The sequence below is a fragment of a genome, unplaced genomic scaffold (genome assembly GCF_019419815.1).
Source record: "Pyrus x bretschneideri cultivar Hongxiangsu unplaced genomic scaffold, Pyrus_bretschneideri_v1 Contig78, whole genome shotgun sequence".
Taxonomy (NCBI): domain Eukaryota; kingdom Viridiplantae; phylum Streptophyta; class Magnoliopsida; order Rosales; family Rosaceae; genus Pyrus; species Pyrus x bretschneideri.
This window is the reverse complement of record NW_025999818.1, coordinates 1,396,643-1,420,062: the sequence shown is the minus strand read 5'-3', so window position 1 is coordinate 1,420,062 and position 23,420 is coordinate 1,396,643. Positions and strand designations below refer to the sequence as shown.

Genomic DNA, 23,420 nt, shown 5'->3' with positions numbered 1-23,420 from the left:
GATTGTTTTGTATGCAAGTATGTCATGTGTGGAGAAAGACCTCCTAGCTAGCCTACCATCCACTTAATTCCATCAAATTCGTGAAATCTGCCTAGTTTAAATTCTTGTTTTGTTTACTTTATTTTCGTCCAAAACCAAATCCCCATTTATTTTAGAGTGTCTAACTAGTTAGAATATGTTTTAGATTGTGTTTTCAAGTGTTTTGAGTCAAGTTAGAACCAAAATTCGTCCAAAATTGCGTTTAGAGTCAAATCTGCCCAGTTTGTGTTTTTAGGCAGTTTTGAGTGTTTTTAGCTTATTTTGAGTCTTGTGAACTTGTTTTGAGTCTTTTAAGTTGAGTTAAGTGTTTTAAAGGTTAGTTTTATCTATTTGAGTCAGTTTAAAGTGTTTAGCAATCCCTCCTAATCCCCGGTTTAAGAACGATCCCTACTTATATATATACTACAATTGTCAAAAGAGGGTTTAATTTGTGTGTTAAGTTAATTTTCGCATCAGAATCTTCCTTTCATGTTTAAATTGGGTTTCTGCATTCAAAAGTGAATTCTAAGTGTTTATTTCATTACTTTGCTTACTATTGCTTTAAGAACTTTTGTTTATCCTTACCTTTCTTTGTTAGCCAAAACCCTAGCCCCGTTACAACCCTTAGACTTCTATCTTGATTGTTATGTATTTCAATATGTGGAGTTTAAATTGTTCAAGCATATGGTATCCCTGGTTCTCGCGTCTAAGTAGTGGCATTCCGTTCATGATATCATATACATATACAAGTTAATAATTCCAAAAAGTGTCTGCTTTGATTATACATATGTGAGTGCTAGACTACATGTTTATATCAATCTTCTCAGTGTAGGGAGTGTAGTCAGAAAATCTGTGTGAAAATAGAGAGTATATCCAATGAGGAATTGAGGGAATTCTGTAAGGCATGTTACTACATTCAAAATGTTGTTTTAATTGATTAAATGCGAGCTAGTGAGTGGTAACTGTGATTAAGTATATGCTCGAGGGTAGAGATAGCTAAAATTTGTGGTAGTAGTGATTTTTAACATATCATGTTGCATTGGAAATTCCTAAGGCAATTGTTGGAAGGTTTAGGCTGTGTTTTGTTTTCTTTGTTTTGCTCGAGGACTAGCAAAATCTAAGTGTGGGGGAATTTGATAGAAGCATATTTATGCGACTTAGTTAGCTTGTTTTCTTGCATTTACATAGTTAGTTTCTATTTATTATAGTGATTTAAGCTATTTTCGTGTGTTTGTAGGTTTAAATGGCAAAAGAGGCAAGAAAGTGCATTTTGGTGCATTTTAGAGCAATTTTGGGCTGGAATTGATAGCTTGCATATGGAGCAAGGTGGATGGATGAAATTGAAGATCAAAAGAGACTAGGAATGTGCTTAACATCTAGAAGAATTAAATCAAAGACTTGGAAGATAAGGAATCAGCTAAGAAGAATGAAACCTTATCCAAATAACCTTATCTTATCCAAACCTTTCCAACCTTATCTTATCTTATCCTAACCTAATCTTATTCCACCTTAATTCCAGCTGCAAAGAGAACTTAATTTCAAATTAATTCACCTAATATATGGTTCTAGAAGGTCCTATCTGTCCCTAGATTGGTGCCGCACCTATTCCCTTCGAGAAGGCCCAAATGCTTGCCGTGTACATCCTATTCATAATCCTAGAAGGCTGCCACAACCTCCTTTCTAGAAGTTTTAATTCCTTGCCGCAAGTTCCTAACATTTTCCCCCTTGGTTTTTGCCAAACCCTAGTCCTTTTCCCCTAGGATTGTGCACTTCTTTTCCCTTCAGAAATTGTGTGAACCCTAGCTTATAAATACCTCATTATGCCGCACAAATCAGACCACCACATCCCATACATTAACACCATAATTTGCACCACACACAAAAGCCATTAACTCAGAAAATCCCCATTGTGCCGCAACTGCGCAAGGAAGGAAAAGAAGAACCACCTGAAGCCATGCTTGCCATTTAAGACGTTGGATTGTTGGAGCATTTCTAGGTGTATTCTTTCTTAGTTTTCAATTTTTAAATTTGATTGTCTTTGTTTAATTGCGAACATGAGGAACTAATTTCTTTTTAGCTAGAGGTGGATTCAAAGCCATAAACATATATGTGATATGAATTGATTTCCTCCAGTTATTGTTTCGTAAAACATGAATGCGATTTACTTATCTATTTGATTGATAACTTATTCTTGTATGTTGATTAAGGGTGCACACTTAGTTTGCATGCATGAATTTGATGCTAAAATATAAGGGAATTTCACCTAATAGTTATGAACTTATATTTACAAGTAGTGGAGGTTGCTAGTCACAATCGTGTTAAGTAAATCCATGGCAAGAGTATCATGCAGTTCATAGTTACGAATGTCACGTCAATGCTTATGATTTTCACAAAACTTAATGATCTTTGATTGTATCTCTATTATGTTGTTCATGTAGGGAACTATTGAAGAATAATTTGGTTGCCGATGCGTTGTCCATCCAATTCAATGAAATTAGGAAAATCTGAAAGTTAATTTGTGCAGTTCACGGTTAATTTGGGGCATTGTCATTCATGGTTTATAGGAATAATAACTGGAAATCAATTTATATGCATATGTGTCATGTGTGGAGAAGGACCCTCTAGCTAGCCTTTTACCTTTAAAACACCCAATTTCATGTCTAACCTGTTTAGTTTGTGCAATCTGTTTAGTTTAATTAATTTCGTCCAAATCAATCCCCCCCCCCCTTTTTTTAATTAAGTGTGTTAGATTAGTTAAAAACGTGTTCAAATCTGTCCAATTTAGTATTTTGAGTCTTTTTAGTTCAATTTTCATCCAAATCACTTTCTAGTACCTGTTTTGAGTCAATTTAACTTAGTTTGTGTGTTTTGAGTCATTTTAGTCAGTTTTGAGTTATTAGAGTCTAGTTTTCTGTTTTTGAGTCTAGTTTAGTGTTTTAGAGTTTAAATTGTGTAGATTAGCATCCCTTCTAATCCCCGGCCTAGAACGATCCTTACTTGCACATATTACAATTATAAGGTTTAATTTGTGTGTTAGAATATATCACATCAATACATGGAAGACTTGTGCTGCTTGAACTTGTATTTCTCGCAGAGCTCGTCCACAAGTCAGTTGGAGAGCTGTTTTCCATTGTCAGTGATAATGTAGCGAGGCACACCATATCGATGGATGATATGCTCCTTGATGAAACAAACGACAAATTCCTTCTTGACTTCCCTTAGGGGTATAGCCTCAGCCTACTTGGAGAAGTAATTTGTTGCAGCTAGGATGTAAGCTTCGCCTACAGATGACTTTGGCGTAATTGGTCCTACGACGTCTAATCCCCATGCATCGAACGACCATGAAGCAGCTATAGGGTGTAATGGTTCTGGCAGTTGATATATGAAGTTGGTGTGGAATTGGCAGGCTTGGCACCTTTTGGCGTGTTCCAGGCAGTCATTCACCATGGTTGGCCAGTAGCAACCCATTCTTTTGAGCTAGAAATGTAGCTTTGGTCTATACTGATGCACCCCGCACACACCTGAGTATGCTTCTTCCATGGCTTGATTGGCTTCTTCCTCATCTAGGCATCTTAGGAGCACTCCTTCAAAAAAGCGTCGGTAGAGTGTTCTTTTGTAGTAAAGGAAGCGAGGTGCTCGTCGACATATTTCGAAGCGGTGTCTAGGATTATCTGGAGGTTTTCCATGCTCCAAGTAGTCGATCAGCAGTTGTCTCCACTCTTCAACGTCCAATGGAAGTACTAAGATGACATTTGTATCATCCAGTAGCAAGCGGGCTCACCCTTCTTCGGCAAACTGGCACGTCTGCAACTTCATATTCTCTTATTGTCATACTTGAGGCTAGATTGGCAAGAGCGTCTGCCATTTGATTTTCCTTTCTTGGCACATGTTCTAGTGTCACGGCCTCAAACTTTTGTAGCAGTTGAGTTGCCAGCCAAAAGTATGGGATGAGATCATCTTTCCTAATCTCATATTCAATTAAGAGTTGATTGATTATGAGCTTAGAGTCACCATATACCTTAAGAGCTATGATTTCCATGTTGATCGCCATTTGGAGCCCAATGATCAGTGCTTGGTACTCAACGACATTATTGGAGCATAGCTCACTTAGTTGGAAAGAGTAAGGTAGTATTTGCCTTTGTGGCAACATGAATACTACTCCTGCCCCTACTCTGTCTGCTCGTGCGAATCCGTCGAAGAACATCGTCCATGTCGGGAAGATGTCGATGTAGAACACCTCCTCGTCAGGCAAGTCGTTTGAGATTTTCCAATCAGCTGGGATTCGGTGATCGGCAAAGAAGTCTGCTAACACTTGTCATTTGACGGTTTTAGATGGGACGTAGATAATCTCATACTGATTCAGAAACAACGCCTATTTAGCGAGTCGCCCTGTCAAGACTGGTTTGGACATGACGTATTTCACTGGGTCAGCTTTAGCAACCAAGTGGATAGTGTAAGTATACATGTAATGTCTAAGTTTCTGCATGGCGAACACCAAGGCAAGGCACATCTTTTCTATTGGGGAGTAGTTCAACTCAATGTCAATGAGAGTTCAACTAAGTTAGTAAAGTGCTCCGTTTTTCTGGGATTCATTTTCTTGTGCCATGAGTGCTCCAACAGAACTGTAAACACGAATTTTCCTGAAACAAGAATACATGTACAAAAATAATATTTTATATTAATGATTTTGGGGTTACAATCTCTTTTTAATTTGGTCATCTGGTTCTATCTTCGTAAGGTGTGGGTTTAAGGATGAGTTATTGATCCAAAGGGTCGTCGGGGCTTGATCTAGGGATGAACAGTTGATGAATGGATCTTCAAATGGGCTTTTGGGCTTGATCTTGAATAATGGTTGTGCGGATTTCTTCAAAGGCTTTTGGGCTTGATCTTGAAGGTTGATGGATAAGCGGATCTTCAAGGGCTTTTGGGCTTAATCTTGAAGAACGATTGGATGTGTGGATTTGTTGAGGTTGTTGATCAAAGGGCCGTTGGGGCTTGATCTTAGGATGAACGGATGATGAACACTTTCTTCAAGGGCTGTCGGGGCTTAATCTTGAGTTGGTGGAAGTTCTTCAAGGGTCGTCGGGGCTTGATCTTGAAGGAGGATTTGACGAAGAACGAAGAAAGCTTTCTTGATCCTTTGGGATTTGCTTGAGAGCTTTAGAGTTCCTAAGCTTCAAGGTTTTGGTGTGATATAAATTCCCTTTTTTTTTTTTTCTCTTGATGGAGAAGCCTATTTATAGGCTTTGAGAGTTAATCACCACCATCCATTTTTTTGGTGAAGTGAGTGGATGTTGTAGGTGAAATAAATGGAGTTGGTAGGTAAAGTAAGTGTGTGATGTAGGTGAAATAAGTGTGAGGTTGGTGAAGTAAGTGGAAGTTGTAGGTGAAATGAGTGTGTGATGTAGGTGAAATGAATAAAGGTTGTAATTTTAATACATTGGTCAACGTTTATTTCACTGAAATTTCAATGTCTACAAGAACCTTCCTGAGCGGCGATGTACAATATAAGCGGATTCCCGGGCATATACACCCCCAAGATAGGTGGACTTGATAAGTATTTTTTTATGCTTTCAAAAGCATTGTGGCATGCTTCGTCCCATACGAATGGAACATCCTTCTTTATGAGTCGATTGAACGGTTGACAACGCCCTGCAAGGTTGGAAATGAAGCATCTGATAAAGGCTAGTCGTCCTTGTAGACTTTTTAGCACGTGCAGGTTTCTTCACTTGAATGGCCTTGATCTTTGATTGGTCCACTTAAATGCCACGGTGCTTAACAATGAAGCCAAGGAACTTTGCAGAGGTGACGCCAAATGCACACTTTAATGAGTTCATCTTGAGGTTGTATTTTCGCAACCTTTCGAACACTATTCGCAAATCCTTCAAGTGATCAAATCTTTTCTTTGTCTTGACCACCACATCGTTTACGTAACACTCTATGTTTTTGTGTAGCATGTCAGTGAAGATTTTCTGCATTACACGTTGATATGTAGCTCTAGCGTTCTTCAGACCAAAGGGCATCACCTTGTAGCAGTAGATACCTTTTGGAATGCGGAAGGCTGTTAGTTCCTTATCTGCAAGAGCCATGCGAATTTGATTGTATCCAGAAGAGCCCTCCATGAATAATAGTGCCTCATTGATAGGAGCATATTTAGGCAACTTAGTTGGCTTGTTCTTGTGCATTTACGTTGTTATTTCTTAGTTCTTTAAGTCTTTTAAGTTATTTTCGTATGTTTTCAGGTTCTAAGGGCTAAAGGAGCAAAGAAGTGCATTTTGGAGCCTTTTGGAGGACTTTTGGGCTAAGGATGGATAGCTTATGCTTGGAGCCAAAGTGTTGGACGAAATTGAAGGCCTTGTATGCACTTTAGGACACAAAACAAAGGGCCTAGCCCACTCTAACACCATTGCCGTAGCCTTCCCCCTCCATCACCACCAATTCCAGCCATCTTCCACACCTTTCCCACTTCATCATTCAGCCACATGCTCTCCCATTCATTCACTCTTTAATCATTAAGCCACATGCACTCTTCATCATTCAGCCACCATCCCTTTTTCCCATCCTTTGCCGTGCATTCACCCTCCATTCCAGCCATCTTCCACAACTTTCCAACCTAGCCGCACCCTTTAATCATTCCCCCTTTAATTTATGATTTTATTTCCTAACCCTACATGCATTATTTATTCACTCTTCATCATTGCAGCCACCATCATGCATATATTCCTCCCTAGCTGTCTTTCCATTCATTCCCCTTTTAATCATTCAGCCACATTCTTTCCCAATGATCCCTTAAGCCGCAAGAACTCTCCCCTTCTCTCTAACACATCCATACTTCACCATTCTTCATATTTTCTGCCCAGAAACAAGCCTTGCCGTCCCCTACATCCATCCTTATCCTAAACACATCATTCTACACCATCCATAACCCCCAAAACTCACCTTAAACCTGTGTGCCGCAGCAACTAGGAGGGAAAGGAGGCCTTGAACGTTTCATACTTGCAGTTTGGAGCATTCTTAGGTGTACTTCGTTCTTGTTTTCAATGTTTACTTTGTTATTATCTTCTAAGTTTGCTGTAATCATGAGTGGCTAAACCCCTAATTAGTTAGGGGAAAGTTTGAAGCCATGAACATGTTTGAGATATGAATTGATTTCTTCCAATTGTGATTTGTTAAGTTGTGATTGCAATTCAATTATCTGTTTTATTCATAACTTGTTCTTGTATGTTGATTAAGGATGCATACTTAGTTTTCATGCATGAACTTAATGCTAGTTTATAAACGAGTTTCACCTAATCGTCACAAGTTTATAAACATGAGTAGTGAAGGTTGCTAGTCACAACCCCGTTAATTGAATTCTTGGCAAGAGTATCATGCATTCATAGTTACAATTGCCTCGTCAACACTTATAATTTTCATAGAGCATAATGATCTCTCACTGTATCTCTTCTATGCATTCATGTTGAGGACCGTTGGAGAATAATATGAATTATCGTATGCATCATCCAATTCATTGACATAAGGGAAATTTGAAGGTTAATTAGTGCATCACGGTTAACTTGGGGTGTTGAGCATCATAGTTAGTGAAAAGCAAATGGAGAATCGATTCATATACAAATGTGTCATGTGTGGAGAATGGACCTCTAACTAATCCATCCATCATCTTGTTTCCAAGAATTTCGTTTTACAATCTGTCTAGTTTTACAACTTGTTTTGTTATTTCAATTTTCGTCAAAACAAAACCCCCCCCTTTACTTTCTTGTTCTATAGTGTTTAGAATCTGTTTAGTTTGTGTTTTAAAGTGTTTTGAATCAACCTATAATCTTAAATTCGTCCAAATTTGTGTTTAAGGTCAGAAACTGCCTAGTTAGTGTTTTTAGGCAGTTTTGAGTCTTTTGAACCTGTTTTGAGTCCTTTGAGTCTTTGTGAACGTTTTTAACTTTGTTTTTATGTTTTTGAGTTAGTTTAGAGGTTTTAGCAAGCCCTCCTAATCCCCGGTCCAAGAACAATCCCTACTTGCATCCTTACTACAATTTGACAACAAGAGGGTTAATTTGTGTGCTTAACTATTTGCGCATCACTCATGGCCAGTGGTTGCGTCCACCATGATTTTGATGATTGGCAAGGGGAAGTCGTCCTTTGGGCAAGCCTCATTAAGGTCCCGGAAGTCTACACAAACATGTATTTGTCCAGATTTCTTAAAGACAATGACGATGTTTGAGATCCACTTGGGGCATTGCACCTCTCAAATAAAGCCTGCTTCGATTAGCTTGTCAATCTCGGCCTCAATTTGTGGGATGAGCTCGGATCGATAGTGCCTTTGAGTTTGCTTTATCAGTCGCGTTCCAAGCTTAACTGCAAGATAATGCACAGTGATGACAGGGTCAAGGCCAGGCATTTCCTTGTAGGTCCAAGCAAAGATGTCTTTGTACTCTAATAACAATTGGTAATACTCCTCTATCTCGTCCGCACTTAGCAGGGTACTTATGAAGATAGGTTTCGGCTCCTTTTTTGTGCCTAAGTTGAGCTCTTTGAGATCATCAACCATGGTTTGCCCCTCATCCTCAACTTGTGGTGGTGCGGCAGTGACGTCTTCCTCGGGGATTTCATCTTTTTGCCTTCCGGGATCGTGATGTGGAAGACGTCTTAGACCTCCTCTTCAATGCCATCGTTTCGGGCTTGTTGGTGTGAAGATTTGCCAGTGTGGATGATGGTGCGCCTTTTCATTTTCAGTGATCTAATTGTGTCAACCTCCAAGATTGTTTGGTGCTTCGGAATAGAGCTTCGAACATCATCTTTTCCTGCCAGACCGTCGAGCTTTTCTTCCTTTAGCGTTGTCTCCTTCTTTCTAGAAAGCTTCTTGTTATCATCAAGTCTTTCCAAAGCTGACCATCGCAGAGGAGAGCTAGCCGTGTTGCTTTGTTTCTTAGGTTTTGATAACCTTTTGAAAACAAAGCTTTGGGATGTTGACGTGTTAAGCCTCTTGAAAATGGAGGTTTGGTCTTAACCACTAATGCAATTAAGTGCCAAAATTTTGGGCCTTAAACGATTCATCCTATCGAAGACTAACATCCGAGGAGCGGACTTAAGCTTCTCTTGATCTTGTCCAATGCTCATGCTGATGTGTTGAGTGCTAGCGTTTTTCACTTTGCTTGAAATCTTCACGGGTGCATTTGGTGTGAACCCAAGTCCAACTTTATTGTTGTCAACCCCGTAACCATGCTCCTTCAACTTCTTTTGAGTCTTGGTGAGGTTACGTTCTTTGTCATTGCCGGTGTTTAAAACCTTTTTTCCAGGATTCGAAGAGAAAGTGAAGTCGTACCCAGCCGTCGACATGAGTTTGTAGGTGTTTGGATCAAAACCTTCTTCGGTCCTATTGGTTGGAAGAAAGCTTGGTTCCACCCCCTTTGGCAGAGCTTTTATGAAGCTTTGTGGTAATCTTACAACCTTAGCATCACCTAGCTGTGTCAGAGGCAAAACTGCATTCGTCTTGAGCAATTTCACATTATCCTTGTGCCACTGTGTGTCGGCTTTGCTTGCTCCAGTTTCGAACGGGGATTGACAATTCTTTCTTCTTGACATTGGGATGTATCGGAATATAGGTGTGTTTGGTCCTTTTGAAGGCATCCTACTCCCTTTGGTTATTGCAGGTCTAGCAAGCTCGCCATCATTTTTGCTTGAAAATGGCACAGCTTGCCCTTCTTGTTTCTTGGGCATGGCTTGCCATTCCTGCTTTTTAGGTGCTGCTTTGCCCGTGGATTTGATCTCTTCTAGAAAAGCTTCGGGCGCCATGTCTTCGTCCATGTAGAATTTGGCGTCTGCGAAGTGTGATTCAGCTTCGGTGAATAGCTTAGTATCACCTTTACTCCTTCCCAGTAGAATTTTAAGCATTAGTGGATGGTGGATGGCACTACTCCATTCCCGTGGATCCAAGGCCTTCCTAGGAGCAAGCTGTAGAAAGTTCTTGCATCAATCACATGGAATATCATGCCTCATTTAAGTTCACCAATGGTCATCTCCACTCGGGTCATGCCAATCGTCCTTTGTCCTCCTTGGTTAAAACCCTGGATCAGTAGACAACTTAGGGACAGTTCATCCACCTTGATGCCGATTGTGGTCATTGTTGACTTTGGCATGATGTTAATGGCCGACCCACGATCTACAAGCATGCGGTTGACTTTGTGCTTCCTTACGTACCTCGAGACGAAGAGATGATGGTTGTGAAGCTTTGATCCCAGCAGTAAGTCTTCATCAGTGAAGTTGATTACATCATAGGCGGCACAATATGTGGCATATTCATGTGGCCAAAGTTTCAAGCATTCGTCCTTGCTTTCTTGCACTTCGTGGTTGCCGGGATTTACCAAGACCACTGCTAGTGCTCTTCGCATCTTGTAGCGCTTCCTCGATGCTAAAGTGTGTTGGCAGGCCTTCTTTGGGCGTGAAGGTCTTTTCTCTCTCAGTGGCGATAGCTTTGCCTTTTAAAGGCTCTTCCATCTCTACTTCAACATGTGACAAGCGATGGTAGTACATTGTTGGAAAAAGTCCTTCGGGAAATACTCGTGCAAGGAGACAGGAATAGGTGTCTCTTGCTCCATAGGTTCCCCAACATATGTTGGCTTATTAGCTCTTATGTTTCTTTTAGGCTTCCTATTGTTGTGGCGGTGGTGATTTCCTCCTTGTTCCACCTTTGGCTGTGTGACTCGTGGTTTTGGCTTCCTTGTCTTTTTGTAGGTCACCAATGTCCATCCTTCTTCATCATCGGTATGTGCATCTTGGTCACTTGCCCCCAATGATGGTTGTGCAGAAGGTGCCGTGCAGTTTGAGAATTGACGGGAATGGTCAGTAGGCCTGGCAAACGGGTTGTGTCTATCGTGTTCGTGTCGTTTTCGTGTAACACATGTTATCTTAATGGATCGTGTCATGTCACACATGTTATCTTAACGGGTCCTTAAGGTAAAGTGACCCGACCCATTATGACCCGTTAAGAAAAATATTTTTTTTTCATAAATTTGCACATACCACACATTACCACATAAATATTACTTCAAAACATTAAAACACATTTGTCGTTTAAGTACTACTTCTACACTCGAAAATAATAGCCTAATAAACAAACATCCATACACTACTAGCCTATTACAAAATATTAAATGTGCAAGGATATGCAAAATGAAAGAGTTTTTATTTTCAAGGTTGTGAAGCCTTTCTCAAAAGTTTAAACCTTTGTCAATGGAACTCAAAGCTTGCACGTTATTCCTTTTACAAAATCTTCAAATTTCATCGATCATCATGGCATAAGATTTTGTGGTATCCACTAGTGTAAATATTTTAAATTGAAGATTGAATTCATTCATTGTATTCATATAGGGTCAATGAGTGTAGCTGTAAAAAAATCATCAAAATCGGAGTTAAAATAACCGTTAAATCATGATTTTTCGTTGAAAACTGTCGAAAAGTTTTGTCCTGTTACTTGATCTCTGAATGTTTGTTTTTTGCAATTTTTGGTTATGCGATCTCAAAGTATATACAAACATGTTTGACGGTTGGATCGTTGAAACTAGTTTTGTAGAATGCGTATCCCATCAAAACAATAGATTCACTAACACTTAAGAGTTTATTCATACTTTCATTAAGTATAACACAAGATTTTGTGGTATCCACTAGTGTAAATATTTTAAATTGAAGATTGAGTTCATTAATTGTATTCATATAGGGTCAAGGAGTGTAGCTGTAAAAAAATCAACAAAATCGGAGTTAAAATAACCGTTAAATTGTGATTTTTAGTTGATAACCGTCGAAAAGTTTTGTCCCGTTACTTGATCTCTGAATGTTTGTTTTTTGCGATTTTTAGCGTATGCGATCTCGAAGCATATACAAACAAGTTTGATAGTTGGATCGTTGAAACTAGTTTTGTAGAATGCGTATCCCATCAACATAATAGATTCACTAACAATTAAGAGTTTATTCATACTTTCATTAAATATAACATAAGATTTTGTGGTATCCACTAGTGTAAATATTTTAAATTGAAGATTGAGTTCATTCATTGTATTCATATAGGGTCAAGGAATGTAGCTGTAAAAAATATCAAAATCGGAGTTAAAATAACCGTTAAATCGTGATTTTTGGTTGATAACCATCGAAAAGTTTGTCCCATTACTTCATCTTTGAATGTTTGTTTTTTGTAATTTTTGGCGTATGTGATATTGAAGTATATACAAACACGTTTGACGGTTGGATCATTTAAACTTGTTTCGTAGAATGCGTATCCCATCAAAACAATGGATTCACTAACACTCAAGAGTTTATTCATACTTTCATTAAGTATAACATAAGATTTTGTGGTATCCACTAGTGTAAATATTTTAAATTGAAGATCAAGTTCGTTCATTGTATTCCTATAGGGTCAAGCAGTGTAGCCGTAAAAAACATCAAAATTGGAGTTAAAATAACCGTTAAATCATGATTTTTGATTGATAGCCGTCAAAAAGTTTTGTCCCGTTACTTGATCCCTGAATGGTTATTTTTTGCGATTTCTTGCTGATGCGATCTCGAAGAATATACAAACAAGTTTGACGGTTAGATCATTGAAATTAGTTTCGTAGAATTCGTATCCCATCAAGTTCAATAGTATATATATATTTATTAAGTAGATTTAAATTTATTTATTTTGTACGTATAACACTTAAGAAATTGAATGGTATGTATATTTAAGCCGATCCAATAGTTAATATTTAATTTAATATATATAATTATTATTTTTCAGGGTATAAAATTGTTAAATTAATATATATAATTATTATAGTATTTTTTTAGGGTTATAAAATTATAAAATTAATATTTTTCTTATCGTGTATCGTGTTACCTATGTGTATACTCGAACCAACCCATTATCTTAACAGTTGCTTATCGGGTTACCCGATAACGATCCGATTCGTTATCGTGTCGACCCAAACATCTGTTAATTTCATGTCGGGTTATCGGGTCGTGTCAGGAATTGCTAGGCCTAATAGGTCAGGTGTCACTTGGAGAGGCACGGGATCGAAGGATCTAAACGCAATTGTAGTAGTATGTGTTGCGGCCGTGTCTTCAAGGTCGAGCTCGATTTGCCCTTGTTGTGTTAGCTTCATGATGAGTTCTTTGAAGACAAAGCACTTGTCAACAGGATGGCTCACAATACGATGGTAATTGCAGTACTTAGGATCATTTACGTGATTCATCTCTTCGGGACGTTTGCATTTGGGTAGCTCGATCACTTTCTTTTCCAGCAAGTCGTATAACATTGCAGCCATATCTGAGTCAGGAAAAGGGTATGTCTTTTGCTCCAGCTCCCTTAAGGTGTTTTGTACCTATCTTGGGTGCGAGAAGGTTCATCTCTCTTTATCTCCTTCGCTTTGTTCTTGGAAGAGATCTTGATAGGCGCAGTGGAAGTTTTAATAGGGGTAGTGTTGATAGTAAAAGCTTCCTTGGCAGGCTTCTTCCCATGATTGTCCACCTTCGAAGCAAATACCTTATCCTTCTTGAAATCAGTGATTGGCTCATTTTTTTCCATAATGGGTGATGCTTAACTCCATGTGGTGGGCACGGATGGCTAACTCTTCAAAAGTCCATTGTTTGATGCCTTGAAGGATGTAGTTTAACCCCCATTGCATGCCTTGGACGCACATCTCAATCGATGAGATCTCTGAGAGCCTGTCTTTGCAGTCGAGGCTTAGAGTGCACCATCAGTTGATGTTTACAGTGCAGCGGGTGTTGTAGAAACGGTTGAGGAATTCCCGCTCCAAATGCTCCCAGCTGTTGATGGATTCAAGCTCTAGGTTCGTGTACCAATCGAATGCATTCCTCTCCAGAGAGCGAACAAACCGCTTCGCGAAGTAGTCTCCTTCCGTCCCCGCGTTGTTGCAAGTTTCAACGAAATGGGCGACGTGCTGTTTTGGGTTTCCCTTTCCATCAAACTGCATGAACTTTGGTGGTTGATAACCCCTCAGCATATTCAGGGCGTCAATCTTCTTGGAGTATGGCTTTGAGTACAACATGGAGGTATGTAAGCTCCCTTCATACTGTGCCTTAATGGTGCTGGCGATCATCTCCTATAGCTGTTGGATAGCGAAAAATCCCATAAGCGTCGCTGCTTAGTCCAGCTCTGGCTTTTCTTCGACTTTCTCCACTGGAGGCTCCTCATCCTCGTCGTTTCCTTCTTTAGTAGATCAACCTTTGGGTCGACTTTCATGTTAGGATACGCATCCAGTTAGTTGACGAGTGCAACAATTTGCAAGTCTTTCTCCTCCACAGTCCATGTGAGTTTTGTGATTGCTTCATTCATTTGAGCTAGCTGCTCCTCGATCGAAGTTACTCCAGTGGTCATGACTTGCATGGTTGTGCTGCCGCTCGAGTCGGCATCGAAGAGTAGGGACTCGGAGTACTTCTTCAGACTTTCCTCCCTTAGTGCTCTTATTGAGGCCAGGGTGATCACAGGTTTGTGCCTTGGGTGCTCTTGTTCCTTCAGCCACGCTGATGTAAGGGTGGAAGACACGACGGAAAGAGCTATTGCTTTACTTCGAGTTATGATGCCCGAAGTGTCACCACTTGTGGCTAGCATGTTCTTGTCCTTCACCTTGGTTGCAGGAACAGCTTGAACCTTCCTTGACGCCATTTGTGCCCTTTTGTGGATTTGAAGATAGAGATGAGAGGTAGAGATAGTTCCACTGGGCGTGCCAAATTTGTGAACATGAATATCCCTGCGATGAATGAAACAAGAACACGTGTACAAAATAATATTTTGTATTGATTTTGGGGTTACAATCTCTTTTACAATTTGATCCTCTGATTTTATCTTCGTAATGTGTAGATTTGTTGATGGGTTGTTTATCCAAAGGGTCGTCGAAGCTTGGTCTAGGAATGAACAATTGTGCAGATTTGTTGATGTTGTTGATCCAAAAAGGTAGTCGGGGCTTGATCTAGGGATGAACAGTGGTGCATATTTGTTGATGTTGTTGATCCATAGGGCCTTCAGGGCTTGATCTTAGGATGAACGGATCTTCAATGCCTTCAGGGCTTGATCTTGATGAACAGTTAATGAATGATGAACACCTTCTTCAAGGGCCATCAGGGCTTGATCTTGAATTGATGGAAGTTATTCAAGGGCCGTCGGGGCTTAATCTTGAAGGAGGATTTGACGAAGAACGAATAGGGCTTTCTTGATCCTTCAGGATTTGCTTGAAAGCTTTAGAGTTTCAAAGCTTCAAGGTTTTGGTGTGATGTGAATTGGTGAAGTGAAATGAATGAAATTGGCTTCTATTTATAGAATTTTTCAAGGCCAAATTTTGAATATAATATTCAGATGAAATAAATCATTTCTGCCAGGTGTTGACATGTGTCCTATTTGATGACTTTTCTGATTTTGATCGATTTTTTGTTAAGTTACATGATACGTGTAAAATTTATGTGATACGTGAACGTTGAAATTTTAATTATTGGTCAACATTTATTTCACCAAAATTTCGATGTTTATAGGATGAACCGGTCAGGATTGCTAAGTGAACCACGGGAGCAGGCAGGGCCGCAGAAATGGGCCGAGCCATGTGCAAGGCGTGTAGGTGCAGTGCAACGCTAAAAGTGCGTTGGATCTGGGCCAAAAGGACTGTCGACGCTGCTTGGTCCAAGTTGGCCTGGCCTGCTTGGCTTAGAGGCGTGCTGGGTTCACGCTGGCCTTGGGCCTGCAAGTGTTGGGCTTCCTCCATGGCTACAACTGTAGCTGTCTGGGCTTAGATAGCTTAGGTCGTGAGCTGGGTTTGCGCTGGCCAGGCCTAGGCTTACGTTGCTGGAGCAACGGCTTGGGCAGCCTCTGGCGCTTGGGCCTAGGCCTAAGCTTATGGCTGCTTTGTTGCTGCCTACTCACCATGGCCTCACTGCCATAAAGTTGTCCCACTGCCATGGCAGTTGCCGTGGTTGCTATGGTGGTGGTGCTCCATAGTGGCAAAGTTAGTATTCTTACCGCCAAGTTGAGTCTCATGGATCGACGTTGTGGGGCTATATCGCAATCTCCATCATTTGATCCGGATCTTTGAACGTAGAAAGTTTCATTCGTCGTGGTTTCCGAATTTCCCTACCATTGTACTTTTCTCTTACATCTATTCAAAGAATTAAAAAATTCTAAGAATAAGAACATACAAAAAAAAATTTAGAATGAACAAGAAATGAGAAACTTTGAATGCAAAAGTCTTCTTTGAGCGTGTGAATCAATCTCTCAATGAAAACACCAATTTGTGGATGCAAATTTCCTCCATCTCTTCCTTTGACGAAAAATACGTTTGCAAAATAATAACAACTTTGATTAAGGTCAACAGTCTCACGTGCCCACGATGAATTGAGAAGGAAGGGGGAGGGGCTTTGCCCGAATAATCTCTTATGCCAAATTTAGAACTCTGAAAATTTAATGTATTCAAGAGTATGTGGGTAGCAGATGACTTAGCATTTTAGTAAGATAAATAGGGTATTTATAGGAGGGTGGCCGGCCATTTATGGTGGTGATGGGGGATAATTGCAAGATATTGTGAAATAATATCTTGCAATTAACATGATAATTATTTCTAATTAAAATAGGTAGTTTTAGGAGTTACCCTTTGAATAAAATCAACAAGGGATTGATGAGGAGTGATGAAAGGAATTTGAATAAATTCCCTAAATACCACCTTTAACTCTTCCTTGATTGAGCCGTAATTGTCAAGTGTTATTAACGCAACATGTCAAAATATGTCTAGCATGCATTACATCAAACATTTAGTAAGCACAAAAACAACCCATACCAAATATTCAAAGTCACTGAAAAACCTTCACGTGTATATTTAGATGGTCCCAGGACCACCTTGATCCTACTTCCATCCGCCCCTGTCCACACGCATTGATAGTCAGAAAACGCTCACGTTCAGACACAATGCAACTCTAACGGGCACCATGCACTTTAATTAATGCAAGGGGATGAAGCATAAGAGAGATCCAGCCAGTACAAGAAAAGACAAACCATTTTGGTAATGGAATAAAGACTTGCAGTTTCTCTAAGCTGACATCCTACACATTCCAACAACAGGCAATACATCCACCTAAAAACCAATAAACCCAATAAATGAATTTTCTGTACAAATTTGCCATCTGTTAGAGGGGTTGTGCAGTACAAGATATCAAGTTAAGGAGGCATTCTTGGCTTTCTGCCTTGGACCACGTCACCAGTCAGACCACACAGACACAAAGAACGGAACCCTTTGGTATTAAGGTCCTCACCCCCAATGTTTGTGTGGAGGCGACGCAGGTGATGCAGTACATCCGCCAGACCAAAAAATATCTCCTAGTCGAGATGAGAATGCATCAACTTCCAGGCAACCCAAAGGGATCAACTCTACCGTCTATCAACCTTTCTAAATACCTTCTCGAGGCTCTCTGTCATGCCTAAAGTTTCATATAGTTCCCTTTTCTTTTTCTGCTAACCTACCATTTCTAAATGTATGCGATCTCAAGAAACAACTGTACATATACAGACGGGCTCTAGCTACTCCACAGAACACACGTCCGACTTGTATAAATATATTTTTACATTCGCTATGAGCCTCTGGCATCTTGAAGTCTGACTTGCTCGTGAACTTTCAGAGCCTCTGAAGTGAAACTATTTAAAGTTCCAAAAATTGGGACCAAACCACCTTGCAAACTATTGGAAGCTGCGTGATTAACTAATTTGATAGGCCTCCTTATGCCTCGCTCTCTCCTCGGCTAATCTCTTCTTCATTGAATCCAAATCCACCTTCAGATCATCTAGTGGTGAAACTCCACTATCGGAAGGAGACTTTGACAGAGCACTTTTGTCTGTTGATGCATCATGGTCATGGTCTCTTTTTGCTCTCTCCATACGCAATTTTCTGAGTTGGCTCTCCAAATTCTTGGAGACATACTCAGCTTTGATCCTCTGACGTTGCTCCTCGTCCTGCCTTTCCCATAACTGGTGTAAGGTTGAAGCAAAATCTTGCATCGCACCTGCCACCCCCTTTTCGGAAATTCTTTCCATTGCTTGGCACCAATCATTACAAACTACAAAAATGGGTGGAGCTCCCATCCGGCTTGGGGAGAAAGGGGCAACTCCATCGGTAGTTTCTTCAGGTTCCTGATTAATGCACCTTGAAAGCCACCCATTTAAGGACTCCACATAGGACTTTTGGGTGCTGACCCAATTGTTAAAGGAGGCGCACCAGCTCAGAAGCTCCATTTCAAGTTCAAGAGTAGCTTTCAAACCGGAATCTTTTCGAAGGCCAGTGCTCACCTTAAGAGATCGAATTTTGCTCTCCATAATAGCTTGGAACTGTTTCTTGTGGCATTTAAGCATGGATTTCCACATTCTTATCAATCTGCAGATAAAAAGATCCTAATATTAACAAAAGATACCCGGTGAGTTAAAAAAATAAACTTAGACATAAAAATATTAACATATAAAGTCAAGTCCCTGCAAGTAATAGATAGAACATATAATTAACAAAAGATCCCCGGTGAGTTAAAAAAATAAACTTAGAACGTAAAAATATTAACATATAAAGTCAAGTCCCTGCAAGTAATAGATATTACATCACCAGTAAATAACCTATGTTTGGCAGGAGGGCAAAAATAATGGAAAGAAAATGTAAAAGGGCTACGATTCCCTGTAGCACACCATAATCTATCCCTCGATGTACAGATGGATTGTTGGTAGGAAAGTTTAAGCATCTTTACATGCAAGTTCAGGAATCATACTTTTTACGAATCCCCCTACAAAAATTGTCACCAATAGTCTTAAGGCGTCATGCATGAGGGAAAGTGACCCAATAGAAAGCAAAAGTCATCACCGTTGAGCTGGTGGGGGGCTCAATACGAACCACTACCAACTTATTGATTTAACTATTGGGAAATAATCTCTAACACAATCACCTTAACCTCATATATACAAATTCTACACAAATAAAAAAGCAATGAAATGAAAGAAAAAAAGGCAGAACATAATTCAGACTAATTCATCCAACAATAAAAGTGAACCAATGCAAATATTGTTGTGACCCAAAGTGATAAGCTGTTGCTGAAAGAAGTTGAAGAGATTTGTTACCCATGAATCAATTCCGTGACTTGGGGAAGCAATTCTTCATCCCTCAACTTATGTATCCTCCTTGATATGGTATCAACAGCTCTGATACAAACATTAATTTTGGTTAGCAACTTCCGTACAGAAGCCTGGGTGGCATCAATCTTAGCAGACTCAGCTCCATGATTATCTAGATTTTTCAATTTCTTGCACTTCTTTTCATAGTCAACCCGTAGCTTTTCTTCGTCCTAAAATTAGTGCAACACGAATACATATTAAACAGATGTCAACAGGAGCAAGCTCCAAGCCACTTGAAGAACAAAAAAAGTAATGATTGACACATCAAATTGAAGCTAGTACAGGTAAAAAAAAAAAACTATAATATAGAAATTCAGGTCCTTCTATGAGTGCAAATGCATTGTACTTGTTAAATCAGAGGAATGAAATAATTTTTGCAACCTGCTGCAATAAAAGGATTTGGTGACTGTGAGCTAACAAGGACTTTAGTCTTTTAGTGTCATCATAGTAGTAATTATGAGCTGCATGACGTCCATAATTTTGATTCTCTCACCTTAACTTCCTTGTACAATTTTTTCTCCCATGCATAAAGTTTCTCCAAAGTCGATGAGAGGTTTCCAGGCTTCTTGATATCTTTTCCCGGTTCTCCCTGGTAAGCTTTTGCCAATTCCACGGTCTTAGAACTTAATTTTACTGGTGGCCTGGATGAAGGGGGTGAAGACAGCATGGAAGGTGCTACAAGGTAAAGGATCCTTGAGAAGACCACTGCATAGACATGCATAAGTTTTAATGAAACAGCAGCAATAATGCTTCTTCATAAATACCCCAATAAAAAGTATTAGACTATAACAGAATTTGATTATCGATCCTACAAGCATTCTACAGTCGAAACAGTGAGATTTATATTTTTTTTTTTTTTTTTTTTCAAAACATTCAGGTGTAACTTGGACTTTTAAGTTTTTGGTCATTGCAGTATGAAGCCTTGCAATGTGTAAAAGGAATCCGGAGCCAAGTAATTATCAACGCAAATTCAAGCATGAGAAGGTCCTCAGAAGTAAAACCTGAGAAGGTCCTCCAGTGACAAATGTTTCACAGCTATCTCCAAAAAATTTGTTGCGTAACATGCTGGTTTCTAATTTAAAGCAAACATGAACAAGGGAGGTACTAATACTTTTTTTCAGTGTCAAGACTTGGTCAAGTTCAATTACAAAGCCATATCTAATGCTTAACAACTGAGTATACGGAAAAAGGAAATGCAAGAAAAAGTAAAGCAATATTGTATCCACATTGCTCAACCAGAGCTTCTAACAAAAACATGGAAGAAAAATAATTCTGAAATCATCTTGTTAATTATGCGAACTTCTAAAATCCTAATTTCTCATCTACTCATGGCACATGGTTCATGTGAGTCTATAAGGCACAACACTTAAGTATTTTATGCTACTTGGGTCAATAAGTATGCATTTTAGTTCAGAGAAAGTAAGCCCTTGTTACAATGGAGCTGGGATGTAATGCATAGACAGCGCACAGCTTAGATTCCCAACAACAGACAAAAACTTCACCATTTAAATGCGGTCGAACAAGATGGTGGAAGCAATCTACAGAATGAGGATATGTATGATAAAGTACCAAGACGACTAGGGATTAGACTCCTACCTTTAAGTGCAGCACCTCTAGGCTGATAAGGTAACTTGCCCACCTCAAGCAGCATGGCAACCTCTTTCCCATAAGTAGACGCAGTCTCAAACTCATCCCTGATTTCCTTCACAATCTCCTGAAGATCCCTTGTACTGTGGACTGACAATGTAGTTAAGCTACTCCCTTTAGAAGATCCAACATCGTGCGTCGATGCTGCTTCAACCTCAACCTCAAACTCAAAACTCACCCTCTTTTTCTTCACAAATTCCTCTTCAGAGTTTTTGGATCCAATTGTATCAGGACTGCTCTTTATCTCCTTCCCACGCCCAGAGTGTGAACTTTCACTGCTATGCAATGGCACTGTCCCTGAACTCCCCTCACTGCTTGGCTGCTTCAATGGCACAGCCCTTGAAGTCCCTTCACCCGAATTTCGATTCCTATTCCTATTCACATTACCCTCCTCATTCGCCTTCCGCTTCTCCTTGTGAACCTCTTTCAACACTTCCTGCTCTGTCTCATCCTCCAAATCAGGAATTCCCTCTCTCTCCCTCACCTCCTTCGAGTCCGGACTGCTCGCCGTGGACCCGTACCCGTATCTAGCCTTCGGATAGGAACCCGGGTAACCAGTATTATCATAAGTTTCAAACACATTCAGGAAATCCCAAGTGGAGGTTGTCGGAGGCGAAGGCGGTGCAGGTGGAGGACGGGCCAGTGATGGTGGGCTCAGCGGCCGTCTGTTGTAAGGATTTTCACTATTCACCGGTGACCCCAGTTGGATACCCGAAAAACCCACCACCGCCATATGGCTGAAAACCCGAATAACCCGGATAAGGATCCAGGTAAGGACCATTTTGGGTCGGATATCTCTCCGGCTCTTCGTAATACACCGTCTGCATCGGCGTCTCTGTCCTTCTCATATAATACATATGTGAATTCGGAGTGTAATTCGAAGGGTAATTCGGGGGGTAATTCGGAGGGTAATTCGAAGGGTAACTCGAAGGGTAACGATAGGAGGAAGAAGAAGAGGGTACCTCTTGCTCCGGGCTGTCCTCGATGTGAATGTGACCCGACGACAAGTACTCGAATTCTGACTCGGACCCAGACGACAAATTTATGTGAGAGTCGTCAAAGTCGTCCGCTTTCGGCGAATCAGCGGAAACAGAGTGCGAAATCGACGTAGACGACGAGTCGTTTGTATGGGGTTTCCTTTTCCTGGGCTTGCCTTCGTCGGAGGGTAACGTGAGAACTGGGGATCCCGGCGGCGAAGACGACCCGCCGGCGCCGGAGATAATAAGGTCTTCGTCGACGAACTTGCACAGGGCGTCGCCGATATGCTGGAGGGATTGGAAGTAGGAGAGGTGGGCTGCGGCGAGAGCGTAGCGCTGGTCCAACGCCTTTTTGATGAAGTCCTTCCGCTCCCGGCAAAGCGTGACTAGCGGCAAGTCGTCGACCTTGGAGCCACCGCAGCCCATATCATCCGGCAAGTAACCCCTGGAGAGAGCCCAAAATTACAAGCCAATGCCACTCACCGCCACCGCCAACTCTGCGCCTAGCGGACCTGGTCTTCCTCCTCATGGCGTCCTCCTCCATGCCTGTCCGTACAAACGAAGCATCGTGAACAACCTACCGCAGATCCGACTACGATCTAACCGGGTCACAGAGAGAGAAGGAACAAATCGGATTCAGACGAAGATCAAAATTCCAGATTTTAACGGAACCCAAACGAAAATTCGAGATTTTAATGGAAACCCTAGAGCAGAAACTACAAATGAGCAGCACAAACATGCATTTACACACATACATACACAGACCTATAGATATAGAAATAGAAACACATCTAGAGCCAGGGGGGTAGCGAGATCCGGTGCATGAAAATAAGTGAAGGGGTGGGAAGCAAATCTGACCGTTGAGATCGACGGGGACGAGTAATGACTGTCCATGCGAGGAGGGGACAGAGGCTCTGAGCCGAGTCTCTCTCTCTCCTCTGTGAGAGTTTGAGAGAAAAAGGAGCAGGCAGGCAGTCAGGCGGCAGATACAATACGAACAGGTTTTTAATTTGATTTTCTTTAAATTTAAATTTTGTAAATTAATTTTGTGCATAAGAAAACAAAATAGGGCGTGGAAATACGAGAGATTGGAGGTTGCGAAGAACGCAGGGTGCTTTTTCTCGTTTTGATCGTGGAATTTCAGATTTTGATGAGAGAGAGAGAGAGAGAGAGGGAGAGAGAAAGTGTCTGAAAGGAAATAAATTTTAGAGAGGGAGGACCGAAGGTGGAACCCGCCACACTGGATACAGAACTTGACATTATTACAGTTTACCACAAGAAAGTGGGTATTTACTATTTTCATCCTTTTCTTGATAATTAACTATGGACAAGAATTGTATACCGTTTCATTTTCGGTATCCTTCCGTATATTTCTGTTTTGTATGATCACCGTTAAGTCATATTAACATTTTATATTTTTTTTATAGAGATAATAAGATAAAATGAATAGTAATATAAAATGTTGACGTAACTTAATCGTGACCACACAAATAGGAGGGCACGGGAGAGGGCAGACAATCCTTGTCCATTAACTATTCCAGTTTACCGTGTAGGTGTAGCAGTGATTGCATCCGTCAAGAAAGAATGAGCATTCTCTTCGCATCTTTTTTGTG

General features: G+C 40.5%; 1 protein-coding gene across 1 annotated transcript; it reads right to left on the bottom strand.

Moving 5' to 3' along the window:
* Positions 1-17,018: 17,018 nt before the first annotated feature.
* LOC103929009 (nitrate regulatory gene2 protein-like) lies at positions 17,019-22,714 on the bottom strand. The gene is given in 7 exon segments (XM_048575126.1): positions 17,019-17,745; positions 17,747-18,404; positions 19,130-19,353; positions 19,677-19,888; positions 20,780-21,533; positions 21,535-22,406; positions 22,573-22,714. Coding segments are annotated over 6 exon segments (2,685 nt in total). The 5' UTR covers positions 22,234-22,406; positions 22,573-22,714; the 3' UTR covers positions 17,019-17,607.
* Positions 22,715-23,420: the final 706 nt, after the last annotated feature.